Consider the following 21,749-nt stretch of genomic DNA (forward strand, 5'->3'; position numbering starts at 1 on the left):
TATATATATACCTCCACTGGCCATGCAGAGATGCTCTCCTTCCAAGGAACTGCCAGACTGTGCTCCAAAGCAAAAGCATCCCTATGGGTGTGTCCGTTCTCTTCGCACATTCATCACTCTCGCTACTGTCCCTCTTGTTGGTGCTAGCCATCCTAGTATGCATGTGTAAAGTGGTAGCCTTCTAGCTTTCCTAACCAAAGTGTACCGCACAGTTTCTCGCTTCGCTAAGTAAATGTTACAATTGAGGCCTGGTAGAGGCAGCTCTCCCTCCTGAGGCAGCCTCTGGCATGAGGGTGGCAGGGGGAGGCTAGAGCAGGGGAGCCCAGCGTTTCCTCTTCCCGCCTCAGCAGCTCCCCCTCCACTTCTGTTCCTGACAGTCTCACACCCACCATCTGAGGACAGAATCTAAACACTTCTGGAAGTTACCATTTGTCACTTTATAAACCTTGCCCCAAGTCTTTGGGAAAGCAATACTTGAAAATAGCACTTGCCTGGTGAAGTGAGTGGGCGAACTGCAAAACCCAAACCCAAACAAGTTCTGGAAGCCCAGTGGAATCTCGGGACTGCTCATTAATGCATGCAATCCCACATTCAGGTCTGGAACACATCCAAGCTTTGACAAAGACTCACCATGGATGACATCATGAGGGTTCCTGGCCCTCAGAAACTCCAAAGATCCACTTATGGCAGTGCTAGGGGCTTCCTCTGTCCTCAGAGTGGGGTATAGGAGAATCATTTTCAAAAATGCTTGGCCATGTCTATAAAAATATTTCGGGTCCCTGGGAAAGTATGAGAGACCCAGTAGCTGCCCTCTGGCTTAAGCAATCTGGAGCAGTGAGGCAACAGCTATGTTTAGAAATATTTTCCCCAAGCTCTCAGACCCATCATAGGGGAGAGATCCTACAGTCATTAAAGTGATGTCATCTACCCATCACCCCTCGTTAGGCAGTAGACTTTCACATCTATTCCAAGCTTCCCCAGAAACAACCACCAGGGCCCCCTGAATTAAATCAGTGCAGGCCGGAATCAGAAATTAAATGCTTTAATCTTTTCTTGGTTGGTTTCCATGGAATTCGGTGAAAAAGGATGGCTTTGGAGTATAATAAATTTTCCAAGCGTATGTTTATGTAATCACAGCCTGAAACCGAAACAAAACAAGACAAAGCAAAACAAACCCCACAGGCCTTGTTTTGGGGGCTACAAACACCCACAGGGGCGATGGTCTGGGATTTGCCAATAGTAAAGTTTTAAAGGGAGCCTCCTAGTTGATGGAGAGAAAGGGCTGTTTGCTCCAGGAACTGTCTGGACAGCCCCAGAACCACTTCCTTTACACACACACACACACACACACACACACACACACACACACACACACACACACTGAGCTCACAGAGAGTCACCTAGAGAGCAACCGAACACTCTCCCTGTGAAAAGGAGCCAAAAGAGGGCTGTATACTTGTCTGCACACTGCCCAGGAGTATGGAGACAGCCCAGGGAGGGAAGGCTATCTAGTAAGAAATAAGTATACTTTATGAGAGATAAAGTGCTTAGTTTTTACCCATAGCTTCAGTTCGCTAGAATCTGTGGCCAGACTGGAGCTACTCTGTCATTTATGGTGAGAGCCAGGAAGGTGGGTTTTTTTTTTTTTTGTATTGTCTCTAAATAATGCAGTTTTTGAGGAGTGTCGAGTAGTGTCTTTTGTCTCTAAAACTTCTAACTTAGTGATTTAACTTTTCTTTTTGTCTAGTAATTTGAACTTAAGTGGCTGCAATAGTCACTGGATGACTGTGTGTGTGTTCTGCACGCAAACAGAGCCTTGAGTATGGTTAGGCAATGTATTGTGCTCTACCACTGAGATACATCCCCAGTCCCAAAATGCACATTGTGAAGGGGGTCTCAGCCCCAGGCACTGTGTCAGGGTCACTGAATGCAGAATGCTAGGCCTCTGTAGGTTCTGTGACAATGTCTGCTTCTCCAAGGCTGCGTTCCAACATGGCCGTGCCAAACATCTCGTTTATTCTAGATCATCACATTTATGTTAAGCTGGCCTCCTATATCCATGGGCTCCACATCGGTAGATGCAACCAATTATAGAAACAAAATAGTTTTAAACATTTAAAAATTATGCTGGCACTGAATATGTATTGACTTTCCTTGTGATATATAATGTAGTATAATAGCTATTTACACAGCATTTGCATTCATTACATCGTGTAAGTAATTTTGAGACGATTTTAAAGTACATAGAAATATACACATAGGCTCTAAGCAAATACCATTCTGTTGTATATAGAGGGCTTGAACACCCATAGATTTGGGTATTTGTAGGGGTCTAGGAACAAATTCCCCATGGCTACAGAGAGATAACTGCTCTTGATAGGAAAATCCAGGGTCTCTTATGGGAATTTATTGATGCTGGATTGCATTGCTAATTATATTAACAAATTTTCTCTCAATATAACAATGACAAACAATCACTACAGCAGAACTACCCAAGAAGCAACCGTGAATTATCTATACTGAGTTGGTCAATGAGGATATAGATTATCAATGAATGAAAACTTTTTATAGTATATTCAAAGTGAGACAGGACCAGAATTCCTTGATATGTACACAATCAAGCCTGTTTTAGGCTGGAATTATTAATGTAGTAGCCATTTAGAGTTCCAAAGAAGTCAAGTTCAACTTTCTTCTTAGGAATTCTTAACAGATTCAAATATTTATTCAGGTTTCTGCCATTTGGGACCATTTAAATTAGCTGTCTACAGATGAGACGATCTGTTTGGAATCTATGGCTAGCTGAGGATGATACCTATGGGTTGGGAGTGAGTAACAGAGATTGGAAAACAAGAACCAATTATTTTGAGGCTGGATGTCTAGGCAAGCTGTAGATACTGGGACAGTGGCACAGATATCACTCTTAACTCAAAGGTCAAGGTTTTATGAGCAGTCAACCAAAGTATCTCGAACAATGAGTCCAGAAGAACAGGAATTAGATGAGCCAATAGTAAACATACTAAAAACACACACGGTGGGTCATGGTGGCCTATGCTGATGAACAAATACTGAAGAGGATGAGAGGGGAACACCCTGGTTTTGGGGATAGACTGGGATACTCCTTTCAGGGCTAGCAAACAGGATGACTTGGGTTTGACCTTCAGAGTCCACAGAAGAAGGCGGGTATGGTGCACATGCTGAAAACCCTAATACTGGGGGAGAGGGAGGGACACAGCCGGTGAGAGACCCTGTCTCCAAATTGAAGGCGGATGACACCTGAGGAACACCACTAGTGGTTGCGCTCTGGCCTCCACATGAGTGCACACACATGCATGCACACACCCATACAGGTGTGTATAAACAGTCAAGTTGGGGGGGAGGGTGACACAAGTCTTAAAGGAGGATGAAATAGGCCCAACCTTGTTATCTCTGCCTACAGCAAGGGACTTCTCACCCTTGGGATTAGAATAGAGGGTCAAGTTCCTAGTGTGACACACAGGACCTACAGGTGCAAGTGGGTGAGTGGCAGGTGAGAAGGAAGTCAGGTCATGTCTCTTGCCTCCATTTTCTATTGGTTGTCTGCAACTTCCTCTTTCTGCAGCTCTCACATGTCTAGCCAATTTCTGGCACAGAACACAGGGATCCTATAAGAGATACATTTATTTACCCTAAGGCTTGATGCATCCTTGAATTTCCAAGAGGACCTTTCCCTAACTTGGAATAAATCAAGAAAGCCCATCTTCCCCTCAGCTGAAGTAACTCTTCAAGTGGGGAAACCAAGGGCTAGGTATCTAAGGATGGAAAGGAATGGAATAGTCTTCGGTTCAAGAGAAAATGTAATTATAGCCTCCCAGGCCATGAAATCATGTGAAAATCTATAAGGAATATGAGTACAGACTGCTTTGCTTGATTAGCTGTGAAACATATAGAAGAGTGACATGTTTTCCTTTAAAAAAAAAAGAGTCTTTGTGTAGAGCAATGCTCCACAGAAGCAGAGGGCAATTGGATGGGATGTTGATTATTTTCCCTACCTGAAGAACCAAAGGGAACAGTTTTAGATTCAGAGGCCACAGGGTTACTTAGGAACTAAGTACTGTCAGCAAATGTCTCTTAATAAGGCAGAATCAGAGGCCCCACTGCTCCTTAGCTAGGACTGCACACCTCATAAACTAGCCACTGGTGGTGGGCAGGTCTGAAGAAGCCTCAAGGCTGGGCATTCTGTTCTTTGTCACCAAGGCCATGTTAATGTGGGCTGGCTCTGCTCCTCAAGGCCAAGGTCAGTGGGGAAAGATGAACAGAGCACATCACACAGCAGCCTGGGATAATTTTCTGAATTAGGCGTTGCAGGCTGCTTCAGCCTATAGCGCCATCAAAATGACCTAAAGCCTAGGTGGGCTTCAAGAAGTAGAGATGAGTGGCCTAGAGGAGACAGTGGACAGAGTCTGTGGCCCCAGCAGACTGTACTGCTGTTGAAGAGCAGGAAGCACACCACAGCCCATTGGTTTGGTCCAGGTTTGGGGAAGAAACAGGAGTCACCTGAAGCCACGAGGGTTTCTAGCCTGAGCAGCAGTTGTAGGAATTAAGCGTTCATACCTGCAGCTTGCAAAGCTGTTGTGTGAGATCGCCAATGCACCCCAAATAATTCTCCAAATGGCTCTGGAAATCTCTACTGCATGAGACAACAAGATGGCAGACCCTCACTAGACCACAGCTTCCCTCTGCAGGGACCAGTAGCTCAACAGGACTAACAATCCCATTCTACCTGATTCTGCCTTTCCCAAGGCCTCTTGGCAGTCAGCTCTAGCTATGCATCAGAACTACCTAGAAGCCTTCTACTTGGACCCATCCTCATGGATTCTGATGGTATTGTCTTGGGATTCTTCATAGACATTACTCTAGGGTTTCTATCATAGAGCTGAGGAAAATGTCACTCTCTGAGAGATGTCAAGGTCCCTCCAGGACACATGAGTTCTTTCCACTCTTGGTGGTGCTGAAGTTCTCTGCCAGCCGTGGCGAGGGTCAGAACTGCCTGAAAGGACTCTGAGCCTTTTGTGACTCAATAGGTTCCTGCTAGGATCCTAGAGTCCTTATTTCATGTGTGTATTTGTGTGTGTGTGTGTGTGTGTGTGTGTGTGTGTGTGTTCATGTGTGTGTAGGTGCATGTGCATATGTGTGCACAGGACAGAAGAAAACCTCAGGCCTTGCCCCCCAGGAGTTATTCACCTTCTCTGGGAGCTGCTTTGAAATAGAGTCATTCATTGGCTTGAAGCTCAGCAAATGGGCTAGCATGGCTGGGCCTTGAGCCCTAGGGATCTGCCGGTTGCCACGTAACCAGTGACATGTTATAGGAGGATAGCATGATGCTTAGTTGTTTTTACATGGGCTCTGGGGACCAAACTCAGGTCTTCATGCCTGTATGACAAACACTTACTGACAGTTATTCAACAGTTCCCCCTTTGCTCATGTGCTTCATACTGTTTGAGGTAGGATCTCATGTAGCCTAGGCTGACCGCAAATCTATATGTAGCTGAAGATGAACTTGGATTACTAGTATATACCATCATGACTAGCATATGCAATGCTAGGACTGACCCAGCAGCTTTATGCATGCTAAGTGAGCATTCTATCAACTGAGCAACACCGCTGGCCTTAAACTGGTTCTTAATGATATAATATTCTGGCCCATAGGATCCTCAGCATTAGGAATGAAGCCATAAAAAGACGGTGATTCATTCCTTCCTTTGTCCCCGTGGACTGGCGGACTCCAGGCCAGAACACTCAGAGGAGCATTTCAGCTGTTTAGACAGGAGTGATTCATCCATGGGTCACGGACTCATCTATCTCTTGCCTCTCCTCCCTGACCACAAGGAAACCACAGCCCTTATACACTCAGTTCTTTATCTCTGAGCAGAAAGAACACAAATGTTGCTGATCATGGGACCCGGCTTCCTGTCATTAAGGAGGACATCCTACCACTTAACAGAGCAAGAGCCTAAGCCAAGCCGAAAGTCGGATGATTTCAGAGTTTGATTTCCACCTACAATTAACTAGGTCACAGCTGTAAGGAAAGAGGAAAAGAGAATTACACCCTAAGGCAAGAGGACTTACCCTCCTCTGTAGCTGAAAAACAAACACTGTGCGCTTCCCCTCCCTTCTCTGTTCTCCACGCAACAAAAACAAGTACATTGGAGATGGGATTAAAAAATAATATAGAAAGGCCCTGGAAATGGCTCAGTGGGTAAGAGTGCTTGCTATGTATGCATGAGGACCTGAGTTCAAACAAATTCCAGGCATGCACATAGAAGCTGGGATGTGAGTGTCTATACCTCAGCATTGGAGGATGAAGTCCAGGAAATCTCTGGCCAGCCAGCCTAGCTGAAATGGAGAGCTCTGGTTTTAGTAGAGACCATCTCAGGGTAGTAAGGTGGGGCAGACCAACCAATGTCCTTCTTTGAGTTCTGTGCACATACTAAGACATACTCCTGCATACATGCATATGCACACACACATGGTGGAGGGATGACCTGATAGCTTGCTAATGTATAGCCTTTAACCCATGCAGAGAACTGCAAGATTAGCCAGAATTCAGAAAGATCTGTGATTGCTCCAGAGATTTTTATGGCTTTGGAGGGTTTAGGTCTGTATGGTTTCCTAGCTTGGCACCAAGGACCGTCTCCTAGACCTTGATGGGCACTAGAGAGGGAGGAAGTATCGTCTTAAGTGTCCACAAGGAAGTTAACGCATTTCAGAAAGGGTCATCTCAGTGTGCTAAGTCCCTTCCTTTCTCACCTATGGCCACCAACCAGGATTACGGACTTCATTCTTCATGGGTGGGTTACACGGTCACTACTGATCTTGCCTGCATGTTCAGATAAGATGGTCGTGGTAAAGATACTAAATTGATAGATGATAAAGAAGCAGAGGGGAGAGAGAGAGAGAGAGAGAGAGAGAGAGAGAGAGAGAGAGAGAGAGAGAGAGAGAGAGAGAGAACAATAGTCTACATGTGGGTGCAGACATGGAGATACTGAGGGCCTTGACCACTTCAAAGCATCCTTCCTGGTCCCCAGCATCAGCTGATACTTGAAAACCTGTGAGAAATATGTGTTGGACAAGATCCCAAGTGACTCTTTTATGCATGGAAACTCTGCTTCCTATGGCAGCCTAGGGTCATGATTTTCAGTAACTTTGCTTTTACATACGACCATCCTCCATCTGCCCCTTGTCACCGCCCCAAATTATCTTCAATAGAGACAGATCTTACAAACACAGAGGCCAGGGGTCTGAGTCTTTCCTGCCCCCTAGTGGCCCATTCTATCTCCACCACTTCTTTACAGTAGTCTCTGCTTCTATGGGGGTTGGGGGTTTCAACACTCAGAGGATAGAGGTCTGTCCTCCCCTTCCCTCCCTCTGCCTCTCCCTCTCTCCCTCCTTCCCTCCCTCCCTCCCCCTTTTCCTTTTTTCCTTCACTTGTGTTATTCAGGGCATAGAATACATGGACTCAAGCATTCTAGGCAAGCATTCTATCAGTGACCCCATATCCCAGTATTAAAATAGAGATTCCCATCCCCAGTACTAAAGAGATATGTGAACACATAAATATATAAATAAATAGAGACAACCAATCAGACATACTAAACAAAGGCTTCAAGCTCAGACTCCAGACATGAACACAGGGAGCGGGAAAGAAAACACACAGGGAAGTAGGGTACTTAATATATAAGAAATATAAGACAAAGAGAGAAATGGAAGTGGCCCCACAGTGAGTATCACAGAGAAAATACAGAATAGCAGTTACATTTTAGATGCCACCAGATACATGAACACACTCCTTGTGTATTCAAACTCTCTCTCTCTCTCTCTCTCTCTCTCTCTCTCTCTCTCTCTCTCTCTCTCTCTTCTCTCTGTGTGTGTGTGTGTGTGTGTGTGTGTGGTGTTGGGACTGAACCCAGGACGTCATGCATGTGAGCAAGTGTTCAACCACAGAGCTGTCTCCCCGGTCCTCTTTCTGCTTTTTAAACTTGAAGATAGAGTCTCACTAAGTTTTCCAGGCTAGCCTTGCACTGACTTGAACCGAGGTTATCCTCCTGCCTCAGCCTCTAGAGTCGATAGGATCACAGACCCATGTCTTGAGGCTGCATCACCACTGTCACTTGAAGTCCTGCTCACACTTCCTGGCCCTGCCACTCTGAAGGATACTTTCTCAGTAGCTTCAGCATCAAGGGCCTCAACTCCTCCCAGCTCCCTACTGGAGAGCTGCCTGAACTCAGATTGCGTAGACTTGAACCTAGAATCTGGCCAGAGTAACCCTGGAAAGTGACTGAATGTCTCTGTGCTCTATAAAGTGGGGGATGTGAACACCAGCCAACCTTCCAGGGCCTGTGAAGGGTTCAGCTACATCCATAGAAGAAAAGCGCCCCCACCCCCACCCCATCACTACCACACACTGTAAGAGGTCAATTAGTGTGTGTACTTTCCAGTTGTTTTCTATCCACGCAAGGTCTTTGGAGACTTCATAACTTGTTCTGTGCATGAATCTATGGCTGCTCACATTCGTGAAGGCATGAGACTGACCAGTCCGGAGGGAATATGGCACCAAAGGCAGTGTGAGGAGACTGGGAAACAGTGAATGGAAAGCCACCAGGGTGGTATTGCCCCTACTGTGCTTCCCAGCTTCCCAGTGAATGCATCTTCCTCCTTCCTCACACTCCCCCAGGGGCCAAGACTGTTGGCCAGGGAGTCATGGCGTCTGCCTGCCTGCCTTCCTCCCCAGCTCTGTGAGGATAAGTATGCGTCACCATGGTGGGCTTTTCATGTGAGTGCTGGGGATCAGCCTCAGGTCCTCATGCTGTCTTCCCAGCCCAGCCCCCTTTCCTCAGGTCCTCAGGCTGACTTTGTTGATGTGCTATCTTCCCAGCCCCGCCCCCTTTCTGTTGACTTTCTGAGCAGGGTCTTATCCATCTCCCTTCCTTCTAGTAGCTCAGGCTCTGCCCAGAATGCCTATAATTTTGTCAGTGGCTCATGTGGACACTCCAGTCTCTCCTCCTACTTCTACTCTGAAACTGTCCCTTTCCCCTTGGCTCCTATGATGGCCACCTGAGTGCTTTGGTCCCAATTTTTCCAGCAGCATCTATAAGACTCATGACTTAGCCTGTCTGTGGGGTTTGCTTGAGAGATCAGTGTCAGCAGCAAGTTCTTAGAGTCTTTCCTTGGTTTTATAGTCTGTCAGTGATGCCCACCCACATCTGTGTCTATCCCTGGTCACTTGGTGGTCCGGGATTTGTTGTTCCGTATCTTCAAAAAGGCATTAACCAGCAGCCTCCAATAAAGATGAATTAAACACACACACACACACACACACACACACACACACACACACACACACGCACACAGACACAAGATTCCAACGGGGGACTGAAAAAATATGTCTCAGCTATACTGATATTTATTGTTTAATTTAATGAGGATGCAGTGTAAAGGCATTAAAGTAAGGAATGGCTGACACTGTCCTTGATGGGCATCTCTTGGGTATCAGAGGTTCCCAGGAAGCTATGACTCTACTGCAGGAAGGTGGTCAATTCCCAGTTGCTTTCTCTGGCAGCTGGCTGAAGTGTGGATGTTGTGAGATTAAAATTAAAGGGATCAATCTCAGCTCTGGGTATGAGTATGACAAACAAGTGCTGAGATTCCAAGAGGCCATTTGAGCTGCCCGACTTGCCCTATCACTCAGCGAGAGTGTCATTCCTTCCTGACGCCATGGGAAGATGAAGCGCTACAGTGGCTAGACCCAGTGCTGTCATTAACCAAAGGAGGTGTAAATCTTTCAAGTCCTTGCTCAAGGGCTTGGCTGACCCCCAGAATTCCACTACATCCAGCAGGGACTGGGAAGTTTAGAAGGAAAAAGCTTCTGTATGGCTGCTATCAGTCAACCCGCTGGATCATAATCAAATGTCGGCTTGGTTCTGGTGCAGCCTCTGAGGTGGTGGCCCCCTGCGTACTCCTGACTTGTACATCTTAGTTAGCTACCAATCCAGTGCCAGGTGGTTAGGTGATTGCTCTATTGGATGAAGTGGTTGGTCATGGCCTGCCGTCTGAGATAGTGTTGAAGCACCTGCCCCAAACAAAAGAAGGTTGTGGCTGGTGGCAACTCTGCCCCACCAGACCGCTATCAGAACTGCTGTTCATGGTCAGCAGATGGAACTTTCATCCATCTGATGGCTATAAGGCTGTGCTCTCCGCAGCCTCCACACTCCCTGTAGCTGAAGGACATGATTCAGCTTATGCAAGGGTATTTTGAAATTTGCATTTGACTCGTCAAAAGCATTTTTATAACGGTTAATAATATTCCAGTTTGGCAGTAAGATGATATGATTCCAGTAGAAGGCCCGCAAATCTATTCCCAGACTAGTTTATGTGTATGGAGCTCTCTCCTTTTTTTATGAGTGCCAAAGCTGGGGAGGAAGAGGGGTGCACACAGACACTCAGAGTGAGTTGGTATTTATTTTCTTGTGGCGAAAGTGGGCATCTTGTGGGCCATGGGTATGCTTCATGTTCATGTTCAATAAAAGATGGTATATATAAGATCTCTCCTTTGCCTTCATTCTTATGCAAATATACATACACGTTTTCTAGATACAAGAAAATTAGGGCTGGAGATGTAGCTCAAGGCTAGAACACTTGCCTAGTATAGACAAAGCCCTGGGGGGGGGGGAAGAAAAAGGAAAAAGGGAAATAAAAAAGGAGACCCCTTAAATGTACTAGGCATGGTGATATGCACCTGTAACCCCAGAACTGAGGGGGCTGAGGCATGAGCTGTGCCACCAAGGCCATGCAGTGAGTGAGTTCTAGGCCAGCCTTTGCTATATGGCAAGATCTTGCCTTTAAAAATGTATAGGGGCACCAGGCTGGTGAAATGGCTTAGTGGTTAAGAGCACTGGCTGTAGCCAGACGTGGTGGCACATGCCTTTAATCCCAGCACTCGGGAGGCAGAGGCAGGTGGAGCATTGTGAGTTCGAGGCTAGCCTGATCTACAAAGCAAGTCCAGGATAGCCAAGGCTACATAGAGAAACCCTGTCTAAAAAAAAAAAAAAAAAAAAAAGCACTGACTGCTCTTCAAGATGACCCAAGTCCAATCCCCAGCATCCACATCTGCAACTGCAGTTCCAGGGGATCCAACACCTTCTTCTGGACTCTGTGGGCATTGTACTCGCACAATACACAGATATGCACAAGAGCAAAACACCCATGCACATAAATAAATGTAAAAGAAAGTGCGGGAGCTGAAGACACACATCAGTTAGTAAATTCTTTGTCATGCAAACATCACACCCTGGGTTTGGATCCCATATAGAAAGTCAGGTGTGCTGACATGCATCCCTAATTCCAGCACCAGGGAGGCAGAGACAAGCAAATTCTCAGAACTCACTAGCCAGCCAATTTAGCTGAATGGGTGTGCTGTGGGTTCAGGAAGAGACCGCCATTTCAAAAGAATAAGGTGGCAGCCATCAAGGAAAATACCTGATTTTAACCTGTGACCTCCATGTGCACACACATGCATCCACATGTGCAGAGACTCATACAAACATTACATACACCACTCCCATAAATACTTCTTTTTCTTCTTCTTCTTCTTTTTTTAACAAAGCACCAAATTTCCTTTTGAGAAGCTTGAAAATAGAAACACCAGGCTCAGCGTCCCTGTGGCAAAGTGCGCTCCTTCCTTATTGTTCTACACTGGCAGCGGTAGACATTTGAGTCTGCAATGCCTGTATGGGGCCCTATTTCACAGAATGAGTGGTGCAAACACAGGGCAGCCTCCAGAGTTAAGATGAAGGATTGGACCCTGTGGATACAATACAAGGTGAAATGAACTTGCTAACAGCCCATTTCTGATGAGTGGGGTCTCCATGGGTAAAGCTTGCCTATCCTGCAAGGTCCTTGGATAAGACACATTAACTCTGTTTTCCTCATGCATCCCGTCACCACGTGATGACAAAAAGGAGACGGATACTTTGGGAGAACGCTGGCCCAACACTGGCTAAGGAGGAATACAGATTCTACGGTGAGAGACGGTGATAGAAGAATTAAAAGACAAGGCTGGGAGGTGGCTCACTGGGTAAAGAGCTTGCAGCGGAAGCACAAGAAGCTAATTCAGATCCCCGGTGCCCATGTGAAACATCCAGATCATAGCATATTGCGTTAGAAGTCAGTCAGAACCCAGCACCCACACAGCTGCCCATGTAGACGAACCATGCCTGCAAGGCAGCAGTGTGACGACATATGCGAGCTCTTGTGACTCAGTTGCACTGAAACCCAGGCTATGCACGAGAGTGCAATGAGTATGCAATGGGTATGCAATAGGTGTGCAATGGGCCAATTCACAAATACCAGCCCAAGCTGGGAGTGGGGCTCACAGCTCTGTATGCTTTGACATTTGCCTTTACCTGGCTTGAGCTTCAGGTGCCACAAAGGAAAATTTAAAAGGGCGTGGGGAAAGGGGAACTGTGTGCATTCTAAGTAGACACTCACCACCCCCAAGAGGAAACTTCTTATACGTGGGCTCTGTCCATGGTGTGCTGGCCGTGGCTTTCCCTCAGCTCGTGGACAGATAAAAGGAACATTTTCCTCTACAGGGTCCATGAAGGTCTCTTAGCACAGACTTTGATAGCAAAGACCGGATCCTCCACCCCACCCCACCCCCATTTGTTTCAAACCTATTTTCTTCTACAGAGTGTGTCTGAATGCCCAAATTCAGAGTTCAACCTAGGACTCCCTCATTTTGGACACTGTAGCGCTGTTTTGGCCCTAAATTATACTTTCTAAAAATATTCTGGGACTCAGCTGGGTTTTGAAGCCCTGACACATGATTATATCATGACATTTTAAAAACAATTTTCTCATAGGCAAACCCAAAACCAAGCAAAAGAGCTATTCCTTAAGATAAACGTCAAGGAAACTAAGACATGAGGAAGAAACGGTGACTCGACACGGGTGACCAACGCAAGATACTGAAATCTTTCATCCACCCTTTCGTTGACCACTTTTTGAAAGTGACCAGGGGAAGGTGGTTAAGTTGAATGCCATGTTTTAAGGTGTGTGTGTGGCGGGTGTGCTAGTTAAACTAATCTCCGGTGAGACCGCTCAGTTGGAAAATTGCTTGATACACTAGCATGAAGACTCCTGTCCAAGTTCTCCAGAACACACCTTTTAAAAAGCAGCAACATGCGTCTCTAATCACAGCACTGGGGAGGAAGAGACAGACGAACCTCTGGACTTGCTGCTCTAACTTGTGTATTTGCCAATTCACTGGTGTAAATTATCTTACCTACAGAGTGTTTCAAGTCATTCATGTACCGAGACTTCAATGATTAATCTTGAGGGCTAGAGAATCACCTAGGAGACACACCTCTGGACATGCAAACTGAGCATTAGCTTACTCCCTCTCTCCCTGCTTCTGTGCTGATGTAGTGTGGCCAGCTGCCTCATGTACCCGCCACTTTGCCTTTCTCATCATGATGGACTTGAGTTCTCTGAACCGTGATCCAACAGAAGCCCTACTTTCTTAAGTTGTTTTTTGCCAGGTATTTTATCACAACAATGAGAAAAAAAAATAGCTGATACAGATAAAATTGATCATTAAGGGAAGAACAAATTGATGAAGATGAGGAAGAGAAAGAAGAGGAGGGGACATAGGTTGAAGGCAGGGGGAGAAGTACCCCACACATGTGGCTCGCCTACTCCTAGATTTGAGAACAAATGTTCATGGCATAGATTCTTCTATTCTGTTTTATGCACGTAAAACAACAGGTTCTCTGCAGCTTACTGACGAATCAGTACAAATATAAGTGGATTGCTGGGCTAGGGTAGATGGCTCAGGGGGTAAGAGGATGTAAGAGGATTCGCTGTGCAAACTGGAGGACCTGGGTTTGAATCCTCAGTACCCATGTGAAAAGGTGGGCATGGACACACATGTGTCTGTAACCCCAGGACCATGGAGGTGCAGACAGGAAGACCTCTGAGGCTCGCTGGCTTTCAGCTGAACTCTAGGTCCATCGAGATATCATGTCTCAACGGAATAATCAGGAAGTGATAGAACAGGGTGTCTAGTGGCCTTTTCCATTCTCCACGTGTGTGCATGCACTTGCACACACATGTTTGCATACACCACACCCATGCATACACACAATGGACTTATTTCAACTATAGGATCAAAGAAACTCATACAAGTGGGCAGTGGTCATGCTGTTTAAACATGTTCCAGGAGCTCTGTTTCAAAGCGCTTGGCAGGCACGCTATGAGATCAGGTGACTGACTCTGCGAGCATAGCTCCAGTACGGCAGACCAGCAGGAATAGGCAGACTGACGTTTGGGATCTCAGCTTAACTAGAAAGAAGTTCTGCAAAGCGCCACACACTGTGACTACAAAAGCCTCCGTCTGACTATTAAGTGGGGTGGACTCAAAAGTACAGTGCACTGTCTAAAATGTCCTAAAATGTTTAGGATTCAACACCTCCCCCCAAAAAAACCCTCCAATCTGAGCTTCCTCTTATCAAGAACCACACATTTGACCATCCTGCCACAAAAGGGCGAACAAACAACTCACCCAACCCACCCATTTAATCTAGTCTTAGGTTATTGAAAACACCGTAAAACACAAGAATTGTCTACATCCCTTAAGTTGGAACGGGTCTAGATGATCCATCTTGGCTGCTGTACACTTTGGGGCAGTGCTTGCAATGTTAGCTGCTCAGGAGGCTACTCGGGAGGTTTAGCTACTGATGCCTGGGTCCCTCCACTGAGATATGATCCAGTCTGGGTGCAGAGTAGATACAGGGAGTCTTCAGAGCTTCTTAGAGCTTCCCAGTATAAAGCCTATGAGGTAGAGAGGGATGCATTCCTGGGGCTCCCTCAAGCCTGCCTGCCAGCCTAGCCTACTTGGTAAGTTCCAGGCCAGTAAGAAACCCTGTCTCAAAACCAAGGTGAAGGGCTAGCGAGATGGGTCCGCGGTTAAGTGTGTACCTGCCCTTGACAAGGACCAGAGTTCAGTTCCTGGCACCCACACAGGGCATCCACATACCTGTAGATTTAAGGATCGAATGCCCTCTTTTGACCTTCTCAGATAACCCCATATACAAGCGCATATGTGCATGTACACCACACACACACACACACACACACACATTTTATTTTCAGCTTAAACATAATCATTCACAAGAAGAGGAAAATGACCTTTCATGCCCTCTGTGAACCAGAGAACTGGAGTCCCAGAGAGTCCATGATCCTTTTCTCCAGAGAGGAGAATATTTATAGAAGGAGCATCCAAGTGTTCTTGGATGAGGGGCTGGATAATAACACATGTGAATACGCTGATCTGTCTGAGCGGTTCTTGGCTGTCTGCTTTCAGTGGTAATAAATACCCACTAAGAGCTGTCTGCTGTATGTGTTTTGGGTCGTGTCTCACACTTCCCTGCATGAATACATTCAAAATGTAAGCACCGCACACCCGAGCACAGAGACGCTGTTGTATTCTGGATCCCTAAGTTATGCAGCTTAGCAGCTGGGATAATGTAATGGTTTGCAAAATAATAGACTGGCAATATGTCAATCTGGAATAACACATCGAATAATGAATGTTGTGGGTGCCACAAGGTTTAATTTATGCTGTGTTAAAAATACCACTCCAGAAATATCGCAGCATCTCAGTGTTTCCAAGAAGGAAAAAAAAAAAAGACCTTTTCACCTAAAATATTCAAATAATTGTAGAAAAAGAGATTTCTTGCTTGCTTCACCCCCACCCCACAATAAAACCATCAAATTGATACTACTTTGTGAAAAACGTCTAGTTTGAGCCTAGGTGGTTGCTCCCACCTCGTTCCGCTTAGAGGTGTCTGGTGTGCTCTTGGAGTCCTGAATAAATAAGAAAGAGCGTTGGTTTCCTTGGTTTGTGTTAAATGTGAGAGTGAACATGTTTTCCACAAGCAACAATGAGACTTCCAGGAAGTCGGCTTGGGAATTGAGGCTGTTCCTATTTATAGTCTATGTCTGATCTTCCGCCAAAGTCCTCTCACTGAGGGACATTAATGATAGAACTCCCAGATTTCATTCATTCTCATATCTATGGAATAATTTATTATATTTTTTATTACATCCTATTTATTTATCTAGTCCACAACACTGGGACTATAAGTGTGCACCGTACATGCTGCCTCGTCTTAAAACAAACAAACAACAACAACAAAACAAAAGCAAAGACATGAGTTCTTTCTGAGGCTCGAACTCAGGTCCTTGTGCTTGCAAGATAAGCACTTTGCCAACTAGGCTATCTCCCTTGCCCTAATTTTATGTCTTTCAGTAGCCTGTCCTAGAGGAGGCCAATGCCTCTCTACTTTGGGAAGAAGAGGATGGCTTTTTGGATCTCTGTTGGGCATGTCTGTCTGCCTTAACTGATCTCATCTGGAGTCCTCATACTGATGGGCAGTCTTTGATTGGCTATTTCTAATGTTCCTGTTATGAACCACATGCCTTAGTTCTTAAGGAAATGAGCTTCAGTGCGGGTGATCTGCATTCCTGCAAAAGAAGTACAGTACGTTATGGTATCTTGTAGCTTTTGTTGCAGGTTGGAGATGGGGCACCTGGAAAGGCTTCCAGCTGTATATCAGCCTCCTGCAAAAGGATGAAAATACAAAGTGCAGGGGTGAAAAGATGGCATCAAGTGCCAGGTTAGTGACAGAATGTTCAAAGGCCTTGAAGCAACAGAGAGAGAGCGGTACTTTAAAGGAAGTAGGAATGTGTTCATATGTGGTTGGAGTGTAGTCTAAAAGTAGTAAATGAGGAAGAAGTGAGGCAGGAGACCCTAGCAGGGTCCTGGTTATAATCTGGCATTATCCTGAGGCACAGAACCACTGAAACTTTATAAAAAAAGAAGGTGTGGATGGACCAAATGAGTGTAAGTCTGTAGCCATGTGAAGGTAGTATGCAGGCACTGGATCAGAGTGTCGGAATCTGGAAGTTAGGAGGCACTGCAAGATGAGAGAGAGATGGCAAAACCAGAAATGACAGCACACACCGTAGCTGCTCAAGGGAGACAGAGGACACAGAAAGGACAGGAAGTACCTGGGTTCTCATTTGGGTACAGTTACACGACCCACATCAGCATTTCTGTCTATTACACACCCCCCCATACAACACCCTATAAGATTATGAGGCAGCTGACCATTTTTCTAAAGCTGATGACACTAGCCATTATAATATCACATGCAAACAACCCTAGCACACTGCCAGGCATATCAACATCTAGCACTACACTGATAATTGCACATAGGACGTGACACTTGAAAGGGACCATAAGTGACTATGCTACTGGATTAATATTATCCTTTATCTTAGTCTAGTTATCCAAACTCCACAGCTGGCTGGAAAGTGATGTCTCATGATATGCCAACAGCTGCCTCCTATGTCTCATGTTTCTTTTGCTCCTACATGCCACTATATCTTATCATGTTTGAGTTATTATTGCATTATTTCATGTGCTATGACTTTAGGAGTAAGAGGCTGCAGTGTGCGCTTGTGGGTAGCACGCAGTTTAAGCATAGAGTAGGCTATGCTATCTAGGTGTGTGTGAGTTCACACTATCATGTTGCTACAGCAATGAAAGGACCTGGCTATGCATCCCTAAGAATACATGTCAATGTTCATTGATGCTTGCTTATACTTAGTTAAGTATAAGTATAATCCTGCTGGGGTAGGAGGCAGGCTTGTGGTGTGTGTGTTTGGTGGTGGTGGTGGTGGTGGTGGAGATGCTAAATTTCACTCTGAACACATTAGATTCAAGGTGTGAAGACTGTCAAGAGGACAGAGATGCCCAGAGCATTCTGGGTCTATGGATGTGGGTGTTAGAAAGTAAGCCAATAGGGGCTCAAGCATTGCGACCCTTACAGTTGGGAAATCAGAACACGAAATCTGACTTCTGCAGCTTGGGAAATCTGTGCTTGAAGAGGTTACAGGCATCAGAGATCAAATCTCGGGGTGGGGAACACATGCGCATTGCTCAGCTTCTGTCACAAAAGCAGAGAACCGAGGTGGAGGCAGCCACCTTGCAGAATGGCGTGCTGCAAAATACTACCTCTACGTCAATTTCCAATCACAGACCATGAGGTGTGCCACATGGAAGGCCTGCTTTCTTTACTCTTTCCTTGAGCACTGCAATTACACACCTTTTGAAGGGAGAGAGCATGAAGGTGTCCCTGGGCTCAAGTAGGCTGAGTGATTTGACACCTGTGTGCACAGAAGCCGTTACACCTTGCTCTCTATGAGTGATACATAAAGTTGGGAGTCCAAGGGAAGTAATTACCAGAAAACAAAGGAAAAAAAAAGCTAATCCTGGTAGCACACACTCATAACCCCAACGCCGGAGATGTGAGCTCAGGTAGATTCTGAAGGCCAACCTAGTGGTCAGGCTCCAGGCAGCAAGGGAAGAGTCTATCTCAAACAACAATAAGAAACATGAGGACATGAGGAATGACATTTGAGGTTAATCTCTGGCCATGTGCACACACACACACACACACACACACACACACACACACACATACACACACACATACAGAGGCGGTGGGGGGGGGATGAACACGCATGTATGCACTCTCATTGCTCTGAAATCATGCTATGCTCTTGGTCCTCATGTCACTTATGTGAGATCCTGGTGAGGAGCTGATGATAATTCTGTTTAGAGCCAGGCTACCACTCCACATGGCTACCAGAGAGCAAAGGTCACAAGGCCTTCTGTAATGGCAAGGACAGGCAACACTCATTTTCAGGGTCAAGGTCTTATCTTGTCACGGGCTGATGTGTCTTCTGAACCCAGTTTTCCTATTTACACTGCATGAGGGGAAAAGGCCCCACGCTCCATATTTCATTAGCAGCTCAAGATGGTCAAGAGAGATAATGGGCCTGGAGGGCCTGGAGGGCGGGGAGTAAAGCCCCCCTCCCCCCCCCCCCCCCCCCCGCGGGAAATTTAAAGGCTTTGAGCCTTACCAGACAACAATGGTGTCCAAATGTCTGGCACTTGCTCTCCTCTTCCAAGGGATAGAGTCCCAGGCAAAGAGTCCCAGGCAGCCTTCCTGGTCTGGAGCTGTTTATCACTTAAATGCTCTCCCGTTATATAAATATATGATGGCCATTCTGAGAAGTGTCATGGAAGCAGCGCAGTGTTAAACGCTCAATTGGACCTGACAGGCTACCATATATTTCAATTAGCTTCTACCTCATTGTCCTGGAGGGGGAGTTGTCAGGTCCAGCTGGAATGTCTAAACTCTCTCTGGAAGTGCAGGCTGCTTTGAGGGATCCAGAGCTCTTAGACCCATCTCTTAAGGCCGTGAACCATGCCCTATGCTCAGGGACAGAAAGAAGCTGCGATAATTCAGACGTAATGCATGGCCACAGATATGTGATGAGTCACATTTGGAATCCTGTGTTGTTGATTTGTCTTAAAATGGTGAATAGTGAAAAACCAAGTGCACACACATAGGTTATGCAAATCTATATTTAAATATTAAATACCCATCTGGAGATTTGAGTGATACAAGGAGAGGCTACGAGGTAACGAGATTTTTGTGTTTTGCTTGTTTGTTTCTTTAAGAAGCAGCACATTACTCCCCCTCTATCTCGCCATGTTGCGTAGCCCTGAGGGACATGATTTACATTTGAGTGCTTGTGAACTCATGTCTCCATAATAAAACATGTTACACACGATTAGTTATTGCAGAGGCGAAGGTTGTCACCCACACTGAAAGTCACATTCCACGTGCACATGGTGGCAGGGGTGCCAACTTCACCTGTGAGCCCAGCACTTGGGAGGCTGACACAGGAGGATTGCCATGAGTTGGAGGGAAGCCTGGATCACACAGTGAGTCCCATTAGAGCGAGACAGGGTTTCCAAGCAAAGGAACAGACCAAACAGAAGGAGTGACCTACAAATTTGTGTGTTCTTTTATTCCTGTGCTCCAAGGCCACATAAGGGAGCACACATTAAGCAACCACTGCACATTAGTTGGGTAATGATACTGAACACAGAGATGTCTGAAACTGAACTGAAGACCTACACACAACCAGAATGGGTAATTTCCTTTTAAAAAAATTAAAATAGAAAATTTGCAACTTATTAGAGCCAGAAACTCAAGCCTACTTGGATATTCTAGACAGTTGCCATACGCTGAAACCTTTAATTAGGTTTCTCTACATTAAAATGCCTTTAACTAAGTAAGTCGACTAGTCAGAATAAGCCATTGGAAATTAGGTCCATCCCGGCCTGTGAGCTGGGTCAGGTTACTCACCTCTCTCACTTTCGTGCTGGTTTTGGCCTATGCTCAATCTAACATGTGGATGTAGGCACCCAGTTTATGGAAGGGCTTGTCAGGAGTTCAACAGGCGCTGGGCAGGGGGGGGGCGGGGTTCAGCTACATAGAACGAAACCGCAGAGGTGTAGGTACCATCCCCACATGTTGAGCTGACCTCCTTGGGACATCCAGCCCATTTTGCACAGTGACAGCCACCCTCGACATGCTATTCCTTACTATTGAAAAAGACAACTCCTTATTATTATTTTATAGGCTCCTCTCTGCCAAGGGACTACCATGAAGGGCACATGCTTTCAGGAAATTATCAGTCACTTCAGCCAAAAAATCAGTAGCGTGAGGAAAAAGGAGAGCAGTGTGTTCAAAAGAACACCAGCAAAATGGATAAGGACAAGCAGGGGCTTCTAAACAAGCAGCTTCGTAACTGACACCAGCAAGGCACCAAAGCCTCTTCACGTCGCCTTTGCCTCCTTTTTCACACGGCAAAGGAAATTGGGAGCACAGGAGCAGTCAGCTCCCAGCCCTGACACAGTTCTCAACAAGCTCCGGGGGACAGAAAGCTCAACCCTCATATTTCAATCTCCTCCTCCGGCATCTGCAACTGACAGACATTTCCATTTCAGAATTCTCATCCGAGAGAGAGAGAGAGAGAGAGAGAGAGAGAGAGAGAGAGAGAGAGAGAGAGAGATATCACCATATAGAACACAGACTCTTATCTGCAGCCCCAGGAAACTGAGGAATTGCTCAGGAAAACAGCAGCAGCAGCAGTAATTTGGAGCACAATGAAATCACCATCTCCCTGTCTGTAGCAACTGCCCAATGAGAAAACAAAAAGCCGCCGCTCTGGCCACATAGCTTACCCTCTCCACGCTGCGCCTTCTTAGAGATCCATAAGGTATTTTCAGAAGTCTCTGAGGTCTGTTTGGAGTCACTGCAGTTTGAACTACCATGATGTGGAGCTGGGAGTGTGTGTGTGTGTGTGTGTGTGTGTGTGTGTGTGTGTGTGTGTGTGTGTGTGTTGCTAGTAGCAAAGTGAGAGATGAACTAGAGTCCTTCTCAGAGCTAAGCTGTGGTCTTCGCGAGGTTTCCCAAATATCGAAAAGCTTAAAGAGTTTTTGGCCCTGTGAGTCAAGATGTGGTTGGTCAGGAGGTGGGGGATGGGGAGAAAGGAAAACAGCCCAAGTTCTTCAACTTCAGCTGCCTGGAGCGGCACCTCTAGCTTCCTTCTGGCTGCCCCTGCAGCGCTGGCTCGTGAGACACGCTGTCCCAGGAGTGGCTAAGTGCTGCTCGTGGGGAGGGTGATCCAGAAATGTCAACTCGGCTTCTTGGGGCTGTGGACGGCAACCAGGTCAGTTGTCTCATCAAGGCTGTACCAGACGCATTATTCACTCCACCACGTGATGC

At 46.1% G+C, this 21,749-nt stretch overlaps 1 protein-coding gene across 6 annotated transcripts in view; it reads right to left on the bottom strand.

Annotated features, from left to right (window-relative positions):
- The window catches only part of FRMD4A (FERM domain containing 4A), a 586,135-nt gene that overhangs the window by 283,160 nt on the left and 281,226 nt on the right, over positions 1–21,749 (bottom strand). Inside the window, exon 1 of one of the 6 annotated variants that reach the window (XM_084781776.1) lies at positions 21,206–21,326. The exons of 4 other annotated variants lie outside the window; for them this stretch is intronic. In XM_084781776.1, coding sequence (XP_084637902.1) covers positions 21,206–21,295 — 90 coding nt within the window. In that variant the 5' untranslated portion in view covers positions 21,296–21,326. Of the gene's footprint in view, positions 1–21,205; positions 21,327–21,749 lie in introns of those variants that run through there. One more of the 6 variants, XM_084781771.1, reaches the window with a different exon arrangement.

This window comes from Acomys minous, assembly GCF_964271855.1.
Source record: "Acomys minous genome assembly, chromosome: 5".
In the NCBI taxonomy this organism is placed as follows: Eukaryota; Metazoa; Chordata; class Mammalia; order Rodentia; family Muridae; genus Acomys; species Acomys minous.